This window comes from Vulpes lagopus, chromosome 12, assembly GCF_018345385.1.
Source record: "Vulpes lagopus strain Blue_001 chromosome 12, ASM1834538v1, whole genome shotgun sequence".
NCBI lineage: Eukaryota > Metazoa > Chordata > Mammalia > Carnivora > Canidae > Vulpes > Vulpes lagopus.
The window spans coordinates 19042684-19059159 of record NC_054835.1 but is presented as its reverse complement, the minus strand read 5'-3'; the positions used below and the strand labels follow the sequence as shown (position 1 = coordinate 19059159).

The 16476-nt window shown below is 38.2% G+C and overlaps 1 protein-coding gene across 1 annotated transcript in view; it reads left to right on the top strand.

Annotated features, from left to right (window-relative positions):
• The first annotated feature begins 858 nt into the window (after positions 1-858).
• The window catches only part of NLK (nemo like kinase), a 158525-nt gene continuing 142907 nt past the window's right edge, over positions 859-16476 (top strand). Inside the window, exon 1 of the mRNA XM_041724931.1 lies at positions 859-2539. Within this exon, the coding sequence (XP_041580865.1) occupies positions 2082-2539 (458 nt within the window). The 5' untranslated portion in view covers positions 859-2081. The remainder of the gene's footprint in view (positions 2540-16476) is intronic.

The following is a 16476-nucleotide window of genomic DNA, read 5'->3' as shown; positions in this document are numbered from 1 at the left end:
GAGACCTGGAGACCGCACCTCTTTTTGCCAAGATCAGGATTAGCCATGGAGGACCAGCCATAGGCTGTGAACTAGGAGTCTACTGAGTTTCTTCTGTGATTGTCTTGTTGGGTAACCTTGGAACTGAGTTTCTGAAGTTTGACATCCCTTTTTGCTTTCTCTATTTCTTCTCCACACTTGATGACTTAGAAATGGATAGGACATGGCTCCTATCAATGGACCAGCGACATTGGGACTCCGCCTTCTTCCTCGAAGTCCCGCCTACCTTTCTTTAGACCACACCCCTTTCACTTGGCCCCACCCCCGAAGAGGTCGTCGCTGATACGACAGCGAATTCTCCACAATCTTGACCTATAGGAGACCCGGAGGGTGGGACCGAGATCAATCTTTTTTCCATTTGTCAAATCAAGTGTCTATCTGGCCCCAGTCCCATCCCACTTCGTCTTCAAGCCAAGGATTGGTTGCCTCTGTTCTTGGTCCCCGGTTCATGATTGGTTCTTTTATTCCACCCTCTCTTCCAGCTTTTGCGGGCGGGATTAGCACGCAGCTTCCTGCTCCTGCCAAAAAAAATAAAAGAAGAAAAAGAAAAGAGGAGAGAGGCGAAAGAAAATGTCACGGAGATCTTTGGGTTTTAATTCGCTTTTAGTCTTGTCGGTCAGGCCCAACTCTGCCTTTTGATTGGTCTTTCTATCTGCCCATCCCGGATCGGGGGCGGGATTTCCCCAGGAGACCCACACCTTGTTGCCACTGGCCGAACAGTGCGCCTGTCTGAAGCTCCGGGCTCAGGATTGGAGGCAGACGCAGACAGGTGGGCGTGGATTGGCTAGGGCAGCCGGTCAGTGTGAGGCGGGGGCGGGGCCTCGGTGGCTGGTTGCGCGTGTCCGCCGCTGGCTCCGCTCTATCCGGCTTTGCTAGGGGAGGTGAGTCCGGCCGCGGCGGCACCGGCGGCTGAGGAGGCGGCGGCTGAGGAGAAAGCGGCCGGCAGCGACTGAGGAGAAAGCGGCCGCGGGGACGGGAAGCCGGGTGGGGGGGAGGGGGGGAGACGGAGCAGCCTTGAGCCCTGCGGGGGCCGTCGCGCGGGGGGACCCACCCGCTCTCCCCCCCAACCCTCCTCAGCAGAAGGGCTCAGCAGCCAGCGGCGGGGGCAGGAGTCAGCCCGCTTCCGACTGCACCCCGCCCGCCTCCCGGGGCTCCTATTCTTTGGCCCCGGGACCCTAACCTCCTCCCGGGGCGGTTCCCTGTCTGGGCGTCCGAGTGCTGCCCACCTCTCTTTCATTCCTCCCTGCACCTCCTTACCTTCACTTTGCCCCGGTTCTCTTTCTCCTCTCCGTCCTGCCCTGTCGCCTCCTCTGCTCACCCTATCCCTCCCGCCTCCTTCCCTGGCTCTTCTCTGTTCTGGAAAGTTTAGTGCCCCCCTCCAATCAGGTCAACCTGACTAGGAGTAGGGGGAGATGTAGGAAGGCCTGAGAATCCGAGGGGGGGGGAAGCTGGTTTCCCTGAAAATTTCCCCCCATCTTTTTGGGGTGGTTGGAATTCTTTTCAGTTGTGTTTTTGAGGAGGTGGTAGGTGTTTAGAAAAGGATGTGGGAATGGAAGGGGTAGATGAGTCAACCCTCTTACAAGATTCCAAGGGTGGCGTGTTACCTGATCCTTTTCGTGTGTGGAGTTCAGGGGGTCGGGAGGTTTGGCCTTTATTCCCACATTCAAAGTTGGAACCTCCCCCCAATTAAGGATGGAGTTTTAGTACCCACTTGTGGCAGGAAACCTGGGGGGAAGGGGTCCCTTTTTCCTTTTTCCTTTTCTTTTTCTTTTTCCTTTTCTTTCTTTTTTTCTTTTTTCTTTTTTCCTTCTTTTTTTCTTTTTTCTTTTTTTTTTTTTTTTTGGCAATCCACACCCTTCTACACACGCTCACCCCAAAACCAAACACCAAGATCCTCTAACTTGTTTGGATTGACTGATGAAGACATAAAGCCAGTTCCGCTCCATGTTTTTTGAGGTGGAGTGAGTGGTTTTTCTTCATTTTTAAATGGCCAAATGACAGCTTGACCCAGTTTGCTTTCCAATCAAAGGGCATTTTTTTGAATGTCTCTTTGTGGCGCAAGAGCCAACGCAAAAATGATGGCGGCTTATAATGGCGGTACATCTGCAGCAGCAGCAGGTCACCACCACCACCATCACCACCACCTTCCACACCTCCCTCCTCCTCACCTTCACCACCACCACCACCCTCAACACCATCTTCATCCGGGGTCGGCTGCGGCTGTACACCCCGTACAGCAGCATACCTCTTCGGCAGCTGCCGCAGCCGCAGCAGCGGCCGCAGCTGCAGCCATGTTAAACCCTGGGCAACAACAGCCATATTTCCCATCACCCGCACCGGGTCAGGCTCCTGGACCAGCTGCAGCAGCCCCAGCTCAGGTACAGGCTGCCGCAGCTGCTACAGTTAAGGCGCACCACCATCAACACTCGCATCATCCACAACAGCAGCTGGATATTGAGCCGGATAGACCTATTGGATATGGAGCCTTTGGTGTTGTCTGGTGAGTATCAAAAGAAGAACACAACTTCTCGTGATTTCTTCTCACGGTTGTGATTGGGCGAGTCATCTGTCATGCGTTCTCCATGTTGACCCAAGTGGAGCAACTCAACTGGAGGAAGCCACCCTCACCCAGAGGCCCAGTGTGTTGGTTGGCTGGGTTTATGCTTTTGAGGCCTGGCCGATTTTGGTAGAACACCCTCAGACGACTCACACAGGTTTGCTGTCTCCCAAACTTTTTGTTTAGAACCTCAGCAAGCCACCGAATGTAGGACCAATAGATGGATGTATGAAACGTGTATTCATACAAACCTTGGTCATCTCTTAGGTTTGATTTAGTTTGAGTCAGTTTGCCTAATTGCAGCAGATGTCATGTCACGGATGACCCAAACTCGAGTCCTTACAATAGTCTTGTCATTGGGCCATACTTTTCATAGCTACTTTGCTCTCCTTTTTGCCTTTTCATTCCTTAATTTGTGATCCTGATCCCCAGAAGGAAGATAGGGTTCATACTTGAACCAGTTAAGTCATTCCTTAAGTGGTTTATTTTAAACCATAAAGCTACAGTTGGGAAGTATGTAGCTTTAGCTTTTTGATAAGAATGCATTAAATATAGCATCACACATGAGTACCACAAATGAGGTCAGTAGACTGTAGCTATGCCATGGCCCACATTCAGTGTAATGTTTTAGTGTCATATAATGTTATTTAGTGCCTCTTAGGTTGCTGTTATCCCTTGGTTGGTTACTATAGTAGTATACTTTTTAAATATATGAAACTGCTCCACTTTTGCTAGGGTATTTTAAAAAGTCTGAGCACTTCTTAAATGCCACATTTTGTCTATTTGCTTTTCTTAGGAAGATTAGTAGTTTATAATAGAATGAATTTATCATCCTAGGTCCTGTTGCTAAAACAACTAGAATGAACTGAATTTTTTTCTCAAGGGTTAAGTATTCTGGTGTGGACAAATGAATTGATGTTTTCAGTGCATTCAAAAATAGATTCTTGTTAATGTCTAGAAAAGCCCCCATCACCACAGGAAAATGAATTCTTTGGAACTAGCCTGGTAAATGTCTCCTTTTGTCATTGTTTTTCAGGCTATAATTGATATAAGTGTCATGTTTGCATTCTATCTGGACATCTTTATATTTCAGATATTATTATCTAAGCTACAAAGTGATCTGCTTTTTGTTGTTTTTTTTTGTTGTTGTTTTTTGTTTTTTGTTTTTTAACTAGTCGGCTCTAGTGTTTTCTCAGCTAGCTCTCCAAGGAGGTTGCTGCTGCAGTGCTCCCTCTAAGGTGTATGGGATTCCTGGTAGGAAAGAGTGTAGCCGATAATGGTGCCTCTTCAGTCACTCCGCTCAGGGACCTGTCTGTTCCTGCCTTCGTCTCTTCCATATCCTGTCCCCAGGGATTGCACTGTGAACTTCCATTTCTGCCTAACCCTTGAGGATTTCAAAGCTTGAGGCTTAGTGGGTGTGGACAGGAAAAAGGTTGTTCCTTGCTTTAAATTTTGTCATCTACTTAGAATTTGTTTGGATTTTCTTAGACCTGGATGCCCTCTCTCATTTTAGTGCTTTACATACTACACTAAGAACTAGAACTACTGAAGGGGAGGTGGGTTGCAGCACTCTTGACTATATTGTAAAACTGTTCTACATTTCTCTCAAATGGTGATATGACTTGTAGAAGTTTTCACTTCAAGTCAGTGCTAAAGGAAAAGATTTTTTGACTTGAATCCATTCTAGATTCTTTAATTGATTGACCCCTTCTAGATTCTTTAATTGATGACCCCATCAGAGTTCATTCCTTGTACTTCAAGCGTACTTCCTTCTGTATACCATCTTCCGTTGTACACTAGTTGTTTTGGGTTTGCCTTGTCTGACTGCGTATTTGTAAGCCACTTGAGGGTATGGACTGTGTTACCAGAGTACACCTTTTTCTCCCCAGCACTTAGCACAATGCTGTGGACTCCTTGCTGCTTGATTACTTGATCTGGTCAGGCTGTTCTTTTTTTCTTTAACCAAGTTTTTCTGGTTAGCTGCATTGAGTGTTTTTAATCAGTTGTTACAGGTGAAGTACAATTCAGTATGAAAAAAAAGGAAGAGTTCCAGGTGTGTGTTTTAGTATGCAAATGCTTTTCTATTTTTATATTTATATATTGATGACTTGCTGTCTGAATTGCTTATTATATTTGGAATTTAACTGCTATATGACCTGAGTAAAATTGTTAAAACTAGAGATTTGAACACCAAAACCAGACTGAATTACACTAGTGTTCTAAAATCCAAGCTAAAGATATTAGTGAGGTTTTTTTACGTTTTAACTAGCTGAACCAGAATTTTTCTTTTTAATTTAGAGAACACCTAATGAACCTGAAACTATTTTCTAAAATGATTAAAATGGGACATCAAAATATTTTCCCAGTGATACATCATTCGATTAAAACATATGACTACTTGGACATCATAAGATTCACTTAGATTCTTGTATTTATTTAATGCGTTTTGCAGGTATTTTTCTTTTGGCATACTGCACAAAAGGAAACTATTTACTCATGTCCTTTTCTGGACATGCACCCATAATTACTAACTGATGGCTGAAAACATTGCATGTAATTTTGAGAGATACTGTTTTTTCTCTGTGTAGACACGGAGAGATATTTGTAGAAGTGGTATAGCATTTTACCAGTCAGATTTATCATTAAACAATTTAGTTGATCAGCCTTGATTTATCTCTCTGCTGCATTTAACTAGTGGAATAACTTATCAATATTGGACAGTTGTGTAAAAGTAGTGAATTACCTATTAGCTTGCTGGTAAAGATGGTGCTTTGACAGTTCAATTAAGGTTTCATTAACAACTGTCTGCTGTGTTTTATCTCAAAGTAAGGGTTCTGGTTTACCTGGTAAATATGATCATGGGGTAGCCTGAGATACATTCATTCCAGTGATAGAATATTGTTCATGGGTTATCAAAGCATCATATATAATTTGAGCCTTCTTTATCAGATGCCAAGGCTTCAAATGCCCATATGGACATTTTCATATTGCGAAACCAAAACACAAAACAACCCACAAACAGAAACCTCAGTCATTTGGTGAGGATAATATCAATCTCTATTTGTTCGTAGTTCACATTTGCCAGAGGAAAGTGAATATGCAGTGCTTAAAAATGTGACAATCTTGGGACAAAGAATAATACAGTATAAGGCTTCAGGGGCTCATGAAGTGCATATTTTTTAAAGTTGGAGGAAGTTGACCACACGAGAGAGTTTTGAGGCCTGCTAATAAACTCAGGCAGTTTTGACATGGGCAATCTGAAATATTGATTGGATTAATGGCACATAATGCTACCTTGATAATGAGTTTGGGAAAAGCTTCTACTTAGAATATTAGTGTTTTGGTTTTTAATTTATCTGATTAATTGAAAGATCAAAGATCCTGGGATTCGTTTGATCTGTTGCCTTTGTATTCCAAGTAAAGTTGGAGAACTTTGAATTTTATTATTCTAATACCTTTAGCCCATTACTTTTATGTCAGTGTCTCAAAACCTAAGTATCACTGTAGTGATACTTTAGTTACTTACTAGTTGCGACAGCTTAATAAATTGTTTAACCTCTCCATTCCTCGTTGTAAAATGAGGATGATAACAGCACCTCTCCTAGGATTGGTATGAGGATTAAATGAGGTAATCCTTGTAAACCAATGATTATACTGTCTAGCATATAATAAACAATAAATGTTAGCTGTTTTTATTGTATTGTTGATAGAAAAAACCTGTTGTGTTAATGTATGCAGAAGTGGCTTCATGTATGGCCAGATTTATCAGGTGAAACCAACAACCTGCAGACTGTTTTTGGAGGCATGACTTCTAATACCATAAAGTGCCCCCTTAGTTATGCTATGTGCTATATATCTGCTATTAATAATTAAAAACAAACATTAAAATATATAAAGTACATGTTTGTATGGACTTGGCAGGTGTTCTAGTCAGTTCATCTATCAGTTTTAGAAAGTGTTGTGGATTTACATAGTGGGAAGGAAATTAACTTTTTCTTCTCAGAATGTAACAAATGAAAGACATCCTTATCATCAAAGTTCAGCTTTAGTGAAAACTCGTTTACTTGTGTTTGGATGAAAGAGTGTGAATTGCTAAAGAAGATCCCAGTGAGGTGGGGGAAATATGTGTGATTTAATGAAAAATTATTCAGTGTAAATCCTCATGCATGGCAGATACCATCTAGCTTGCTCATCTTGTGAAAATTAGAGGCATCATTTTTTTTCTAATGTTTTCGCTGGACCTTTTCCTCCTCAAATAGCTGATTTTAATTTGGAAAAATGGAGAATGCTTTTGGGATATGTTTGGGGAAAATCCTAGAGTTAGTTGCATCAGAAAGAGTAGTATACTGGAGTATATTCTATTAACTATGTTTTACAGGTTAAGAATTTGTAGTTTTGAGAAGTTTCTCTATCAGCCAAGATTAACTGCCACAGCTGGATTCTTGGGGCGGGGCGATGGGGGTGCTGCTTTGTGAGAAGAGCTTTGAAGATGGCAGAGCCTGCACCATAAAAAGGAAACGGTTGCTCTTCTAGACATAACAAAGCATCCGTGTGAAACTGGAAATGTGGAAATCTATATTGTTAATTTTAACTACAGACAGACTTACTTTTAGAAACTGCAGGTTCATGGTCATAAAGTAGAGAAGGCAAAGAGAGAGAATAAAAGTAACACAATCTAATGATATTGAACTGGTTTCTTGGTGATACAAACTCCATAGCCTTTAACATTGGAAGTCATTTTGTACTTAGGCTCCTGACAAAATTTTTCCAAATTATATTAAAAAACCAAAAATAGGGGTGCCTGGGTGGCTCAATGGATTAAGCGTCTATTCAGGTCATGATCTCAGGGTCCTGGGATCAAGCCAGTGTAGGGCTCCCTGCTCAATGGGAAGCCTGCTTCTACCTCTCTCCCTTCCCCCTGCTCGTGCTTGCTCTTTCTCTCTCTTTCAAATAAATAAGTAAAATTTTTAAAAAATAAAAATAAAACCACAATACAGCAAAAGAACTCATTCACGATACAACAAAAGAAATTCTTTATTCTTGGGCAGAAGTTTTATGTTATACTATTGATTATTAGAAGGAAAGAAGATAAATATTTTTTATTAAGAAAAAACATTTTAGAAAGAATTGCCTGTTCAGACAAGCTAAAACGACAACATCCCTCAAAATTACATGCAACTTTTTTTAGTCATTACTTAGTACCACTGGTGCATGTCCTTGAAAAAAAGATGGGAGCAGATAAAGTTACCTTTCAAATGTTTGCTAGTAGAAGAATATTTGCAAAATGTATTAACTGAATATATGTTTGAATGTAAGTTCTAAGGTTTCTGGGGCTTTACCCTCAAAGCATGAGCAATTATAGAAATGTTATTTCATGATATTAAGGCTGTCCTCTACTAGAGTATTGGAATATTTCATTATCTTCACAACTTGGCATATTAGAGTTTTCACTGACTTCTGTATTGTAGAATGACTATTCTTGGTGATTTTTATTAGATTTGGTGATGGCTTAGCAGTTCAGGAATCAACTGTTTATGTAATGTATGTTTCTTTCTTATGCTAATCTGATTTCTTTGATGGAAATTGTCAAGGCCAAAGAAACTTTTCCATTTGTCATCCAGCCAAACAGAAGTCATTGGGTAGAAGCTCTTTCATTATAAAGTTCTATTTGGGTTTTATTTATGAATCCAGGTGCATCCATAATACTCCAATGAATTATTTGTTGATTAGGTCATCTAATATAGCTTGTCAGTTTGATCCAGTTGTTTAGGGGTAACACAGAGAGTGCCTGAGGCAACAGTTATAATACTGTCAATAAGCCTGTGACACATCCTCATAGACTTAGGTGGTAGTTCTAAGGTACCTAGCTAAGAGACATTAGAAAGAATTCTAGTACTCTGGAATTAGGAAAAGGAAACTAAGGAAAAAATGTTGAGTTGCACTTTAACAGTTAATTATATGGTGTGAGTAGAGGGAGTGTGTATAATGATATCTGTCATTGATTATGATTGGCAGTCTTTACACCTAGCTTCATACCTGTGTTTTGAATTGCTTTGGCTGATTGAATCATATCTACTATCAGACAGAAGGTTTTGATGTTGTTAGAACTCACTAGTCAGTGTATTTTTATTTTCAACCTGCTATAGTCCAGCACTAATGAGGATATTTAGTTCTATAAATAATTTTACAAACTCTGTCAAGCTTTTGTTATTACCTGTTCTGTGCTTGTACTGGCATATAATGATGTTTAAGTCATGATAATTGCCCTAAAGTAGCTTATAGTTAAGTAAACAGTATGCAAAATAATATATCCCTGCTTTCAGGGAGTTTTGATCTGGAGTTGAAACTAATTTTAAAATAAAAATATAAGGATATATTTTCACTTGTTCTTTAACAATACTTATTTATTGGCTATTGATTATTTCCAGGCCCTGTGCTAGATGAGAGGGAATTCAGGAAAGATATAATCTGGTACAGGAAAGAGACTTGTAGTTGGATAATTATTATCCATTTGCCATCAATGCAATAGTAGCAGGTACATAGTAGTAGATATGATTCAATAGAGATATTCCCTGGATATTATGAGAACATAAAGGAGAGATTTCTGTGGAAGGTATGAATGCTTTCTAGAAGAGGTAATACCTGAACTGAGTTTTAAGAATGAGAGTTAATGGGGAAGAAGATTCTAGATGGATGGGCTCAGATGCAAGAGACTATAGGGCTGGAGTTGCTGAAAGTTAAGTGTAGTGGAGAAGGTGGGAGGTGATAGAGTGGAGGCACAAACTAAAGCTGGATCCTGAAGTTGGAGTGTCCAGCTGAAGAGACCACTGGTACTGGGAGAGGGGCAAAATCTTACGCTTTTAATGAATAAAGCACATATATACCTATACAGATGTATAGCATATCTATGGTATTAAAATTTCACAGGGAGTGTAGTTGGGGGAAAAATGTTTAAAAAGGGTCCTTGGAGGGGGTAATAATGAAAAAAGTTGAAACACTGGGATTAGCAACCATTGAAAGTTTTTAAGAGAGTGACTTGTTCAGAGAGATAAATATATAGATGTTAAAGAGAAATGTGGAGGTAGTTGAGGTCTGAGCCTTAGGGAATGTTCTCAGTTGTAGGTGGAAGAAATTGTTGGAGGCAGAACTAAAGGGCAGTCAGATAGGAAAATATATTCATAGTGATTGACAACCGATGCATGGCAGAAGATTGTTAGGAAGATGGCAGTGATCTTTGGTACAGATAAAAAAAAAGTCAGAAAATGAGAGGGGGAAAAAAGGCCATTGAATTTAGCAGGTAGATCTAATGATGGCATTTGAGAGAATAATTGTGTGATTTTTTTTCTCTCTGATATGTAAATATATGTGTGTGTGTATATTTGATTCTAAAGAATGTCTTAAGTATTAGTAGCATGTTGTTTTATTATTAATAAAATTCTCCCAAATCCTAAGTTTTTATTTCTAGTTTAATAAGCCAGAGAACTTGGTGTTTATCGTGTTCAAGGTGCCATTTCCTTGGAAAGAATTTTTTTTAATGATGAGGTAATAGAGTACTCAACTTGTTAGGAGATGAGGTTCTGGTCCTACCTTGCTGCCAACAAGACCTTGATAAAGTTATTTAAGTTTTCTGGGTCTTGGTTTCCCTATTTATAAAACTTTGTGTTTCCTAAGTTTCTAAGTTATAAAATTGCATTGATATTTATAAAACATTATAGCTTTAACTTGTGGTCAAGTCTGTTAGTGACCATATGACATCTTTTTGCAGGATTACAGATGTTGAATAGCTTCTATAATGTTTAAAGGAAGAATGAGACAATGTAACCCTATTCCAATATGGTGACTTTCATAGAATTTTCAAATTTGGGATCAGATTTTAAATGTGTAGTTTGTCTAAGATTTATTTTCTTCTATTGACTTAGTGGTAAGGATTATACATATTTAGTTATGAAGAGCCTGCATATTTGCAAATGGGCAATCAATTCCTTCCTAAGTGTAAATTTGATACTATTTTTCTGGTAATACTTTACCTTTTAGTGTTTTAGATATATTTTCTTTCCTAAATATTTGGAGTGATTTAAAAAATTTTAAAGTTTAATATTAAACATTTTGTCTGTGTGTGTGTGTGTAATCAAATAAGATGATTTGGGGGCCAGTGCTTACATTAGCCAAGTTGATTTACAATTTTTTTAAAAAAGATTATTTATTTATTTATTCATGAAAGACACAGAGGAGAGAGAGAGGCAGAGACACAGGCAGAAGGAGAAGCAGGTTCCATGCAGGGAGCCTGATGTGAGAGTGGGTCCCGGAACTCCAGGATCATTCCCTGGGCCAAAGGCAGGCACTAAACCACTGAGCCACCCAGGGATTCCCCCAATGTTTTGTTTTTAAGTATCTATCTATCTATCTATCTATCTATCTATCTATCTATCTACCTACCTACCTACCTACCTTTCTTTCCTTTCTTTTTTTTCTTTTCTTCTTTTTTAGGAGTTGCTTTTAAATTCTGGATTTGGGTAGGGAATTCACTAGTTTGCAGATCGACCTCCCACAAAATGAGCTGTGTCACAGCTTTAAGAATGTAGTTGTTTAGGGCATGCAATGCCCAGAGATAGAGCAGGAGTGTGACTTCCTAAAGCCCTTCCACAATTGGAAGGGAACATTTTCATAGAAGCCCTCAGCCGACCAGCAGCACTGCCCAGTAAATATATAAGCCACATATATGACTTTAAGTTTTCTAGTGGCCACGTTAAAGAATGTGAAAGGAAACAGGTGAAATTAGTTTTAGTAATATATTTTTATTTACCTGCATTTATCCAAAATGTCATTTCAGCATGTTATTACTATAAAAATTATTTTTTAATAAAAATTATTAGGTATTTTACATTCCCCCCCCCCCCCCCCCCCATACAAACCTTATTGTCCAGCACAGTACTAGAGTCTCTTTGGCCTCTATTGGGTTGTATACTGATTTCTGAACCAATCATGTCAGTAGAGATAGGATTACTCTGGACCTGGGCGTGGAGATAGAGATGGAATCAGTTATAAGTGGTAAGGATGAATTCCCCCAATAGATACTGGGAAGGCAGTCATTAATTACCAAGAATGCATTCATCTTACTTATATCAGACTCAGAAGATCTTGACTGGGTGCGTTTATAAAACAAAGTGGAATAATGTTCTCTCTAGAGAAGTTGTCCTATCTGCCCTGAATTATTTGGAGTATTTTCCTTTTCTTTTCTGAAGCCTTGTTTGCCTAAGGTACCAGAAGATAAAATTGGTACCTGATCCTTGCCATGTTTGCTTTCCTTCCCAGTTAGATCAGATATACTCCATTGATTTCTTTTCCTCTCTCAATGTTGTGGTTTTGTTATCTAGATAAAGTTCTCAGTCTTGTTTTCAATTTCAGTAGTATAGGGCTCAGTATTGTCATGCAGCAAACTCCTTACAGGGAAATGGACAACACAGAAACTTTTGGTTTATCCATTCCTTGACCTAAAATTCTTGCTCTGAGCTACAGAGAAAAGGTGAAGAGAGACATTTGAACAAATAGATAAAATTAGTCATTTGACCCAGATTGCAGCTATTTTTTTTTTTGTCTGCATAGATAAAAACCATCCTCCAATTTACATAAGCAGGTGATTTATTCTTACATGCTTATTTCCTTAATGTACTATGGCAGAGAGCTGCAGATTTGCAAATTGTGTAAGTAAATTGAAATAAACCAGGTGACTTGGTTTCACTTTATTATTTTACCAGTACAGAAGTACCCAAAGGGTGCAATTATCGAGTGATTATCTCATTGCACATCTAAGTTAACAGGCAGCCTGGTGCAAAGTTTTTTTCCCTTTCTTCTTCACTTCCCTCTCATTTTAGTTTTTTAAAATAGGAAACTATTGATTTCTATATTTATCTTTACATGGCTAAAATCTGTAGTAATACAGATATGGGGAAATTTGAGCTTTATTCAGAGTAATCCAGAAGCCATAAAAATTGGCAAGTAATGTAGGTAATGTGCAGAAAGAGGGACACATGTATACTTGGTTTGGGTTTGAATTGCCTGAGAAAGAATTAGGTGAGAACTTCAACCACGTTTAATTGGTTGGCTTTCTCTGTTTTCCTTTTCCCAGGTTCTTCATGTTGCAGTCATTGGGGTTATTATGAAATTAACTGGGTGGGTATTAAAGCCAGTGTTCAGAATAAATAGTATGTATATTCTTTGAAAAATCAAAATAATTAATTACAATATACTTTAAAGTACCATTTCTATATGTTAGACATTAGAAAGGTACAACAGTTAGTGTAAGGGGCTCTTTTCCCAGAAGATTCATGAGGACAAAGACTCAAAGCGCCTTCTTTGTAGTAAAACAATGGTTTTCAACAATATTTTCAAGCAATAAATTCCAATATTAATCTTAGCAATTAATGCTATTTAATTCCTCAGATGTTATAGTAGTATTTACCTAGTGATATGTATGAAGATTAAATTATACTCCTTTTAGCTTTGAAGTTATGAATCATAATTTTAAGCTAGCAAATTAAAAGTTTAGCCAGTCTTTTTATCTTAGCACTTACATATTTCTTTTCAGTTTAAAGAAAAGTAGTTCAGAAGAACTTTGAGAACAAAAGCAGTTAAAGAATGACCAGAGAAGGACAAAATTTTTTTTTTTTAATTTTTTTTTTTAATTTTTTTTTTGAGAAGGACAAAATTTAAGTACAAAGGGACTTTATGGGTTAGTGATTAGAGCCAGTAGTACTGGATGATTATAGACTGGATTTAAATATATTTTTTTTAAATATGTTTTTTTATTGAAGTTCTATTTGCTAACATATACTATGACACCCAGTGCTCATCCTGTCAAGTGCCCTCCTCAGTACCCATCACCCCGTCACACCTCTCCCCCACTGCCTCCCCTTCCACTACCCCATATTCGTTTCGCAGTTAGGAGTCTCTTATGTTTTGTCACCCTCTCTAATTTTTCCCCACTCATTTTCCCTCTGTTCCCCTATAATCCCTTTCACTATTTCTTACATTCACCTTATGAGTGAATCTTGACTGCCTTCTTACTAGCTGTGGACTATTTAACCTCTTTGTGCCTCAGGGTTGTAATGTGTAAAATGGCGATAGTAATAGTATATTTATTTCATAAGGGTTATTGTATGGATTAAAGAATCAATGTATATGTAAAGTCATAGCACTGTGCCTGGCCCTATGTATGTGTTGACTCTTATAAAATTACCAGTTTGAGTAAAAATTTTAGTATCTCCTTAAAGCTTACTAATTGAGGATAAATAACCCAACAGGTTTTGTCTGACTCTTGATAGGTATCAGCTGACTATCGCAGAGATTTTTTTTTTTTTTACCGATTAGCTCCAATGGTTTTTGAAAAATCATTCAAATTGTAGAATGCCTTCCAAATGTAAAATTCCCTTTAACACATAAAAGGAGGGTTTTCCTTTCTCTTTAACTCCCTCCTCCCACTCTATTATCAAAGTAATGATATGTTTATGGTAGGACTCTTGAAAAATAGAGAAAAGTTATAACCTACAACTCAAGAGATAGCCACTGATAGCATTTGATGAATTTTTTTTTCTCGTTTTGCCTCTGGAATGTATGTATGTATGTATGTGCAATGAGTTGAGATCATGATTGCATTGGGTATTTACATTTTTGTATCTTGTTTGTTTCACTAACAGTACAAAGATATTTATTTAGAGCGCTAATTTTTTCATTTTCACAAGCCTAGAGCTCTATCTTGAAAGGAATTAGAGTTGGAAGATACTTTAGAATGCATCCAGTGTAATTGCCTCATTTTATAAATGGGAAAATTGAGACCCAGGGAAGCTAAGAGATTTGTTCAAGGTCACACAGCTGGTTAGAGGCTGAGCCAGAACCTTTTGCTCTTTTGCTGTTTTACCAGTAATACCTGTTCAACTAATGTGCATTGAAACTGGAGGAAGTGTTCTTATAAAAGCAAAACAAAACAAATAAACAAAAACTCTGAATGAAACCAGGAACAGTGCATCTTAAAAAAAAAAATCTATTTACTCAGTTGCTTTTTGTGTGCCATGACTCTAAGGTTTCTGGTAAAAGTTTAACGTCATAAGCTGCAAGGCTTTTGGTGGAAAACTCAATCTTTTCACATTATATATAATTGTGTTGTGTATCTGCTTTGAGAATATTGTGCACTACTCTTTTATTTTTTGAAAAATCTTAAACCTCAGAAAATACGAAAGAATTGAACAATGATGTCCCCATAAAACCATTCTTCTAGAGTAACATTTTGTGACTTTTGCTTTATCTAGTTGGAGGCTATTTCTATAGAATTTGCTGTGGTTGGGTTAATGGTCACTGCATTAACTTGCTGTTCCATGTAGTAAGTTTTGTAAGCTCTCCAACTAGAAAAGGAACTGGAAGTTTTCAAACTGGTGACTTTTGGAATGCTATTTATTCTCCTAATACTCAAAAGAAAATTCAGTGTGAATCAAATGTGTAACGGGAAACACATACCAGTCAAAACTAGGCTTCAGGCAGAATAGAAATATTCCATTCTGCAAAGTTTTTCTTTTTTGTGGTATTCATCTCAGGTTGGGAGTAAAGAAGCATTTTCAAAATAACATAATTTCTGGTTTCACAATTTTGTTCAGGGGACATGACGAGGATATTACATTGTTGAAGCTAAATTTTAAGTTACTGTAGGTTTTTTTTTTTTTTTAAATTATCCTGTTAGTTACATGAGCTGATGATGCTGTGATTTGAGTCACCCAATTCACTGCTCTGTATTTTTCAGTACCAAATAATTCCTTTGTTAAACTCATTTTCATTAAATGAGCCATTGTTTCCCAAAGGGTAATGATTATTTCTATGTATAGCACAAATCCCTAAGAAATAGATTTCAAAGTCTAAAATATTAGTTAATGATTGGAAGTGGTTGAAATCATTGCTCTGTGTATATCAAGGCACAACTGTGTCTATGAAAGGAGCAGCTGTTGTGTTTGCTCCCTAGGCTATAATATGAGATATTATGCTTACTGGAAACCAACTGACAAGTCTTTAAAAGTGAAATCTTTTCGGTTTATGTGCAAAAGGGTTTTATTGAGTCTAGCATGCCATTATATTACATAGTTTCATAACATAAACACCTAGAATGAGGTAGCTGGAGTTCAAATCTGAATGGCTTATGACAGGTAAGGAAATGCATAGACAGCAGATATTGATTTACTTGATACAGTTGATGTCAGTATCTGCAAAGAAATTGTTGACTTCTTAAAGTACCTCAGCAGTAAAGACATTAAAATAGGGACACTGTGATGGTTACCTGGTATAGATGCTGAAGATCTGGTTATCAGCATGTATCAGCTTATCTTTGTAGGGAGTCAAACTTTAACTAGTTTTTAATACCTTGATTTTTTTTTCTTTTAAAGTATATGCTTGTTTCCTGACCAAATCAAAATCATTTTCTGTCCTTCTTTCCCTCTCAATGCTAATAAGAGCAAATACTTATAACCACTTATGACACATTCTTTATCCACTGATACACGGAAAATGATGAGAGTTTTGGAAAATCATGAGGGTTTTGAAGGCTGGGACCATGTCTTATTTGTATCTCCAGAGCCGAATATGGTCCTGGGTGCGTATTTATTGTTTGTTGTTAATGGAGAAAGTTGCTAGTGTGAAGTTTGACATGATGATGACTATCAAAGAAGAGTGTTATCATTGGTCCTTGCATTATGTAGATCCCTACTTCCTTATGCGCTGTAGGAATTTTTATGAGGGAACACTTAGAATGGTATTCAGACTGTTCTATGATAGTGATTTTGTTTTATGGGGTTTGGATTTTTTTTTTTTTTAGAGTAGAGAGCCCTAATCTAAAAGTAGTTTAC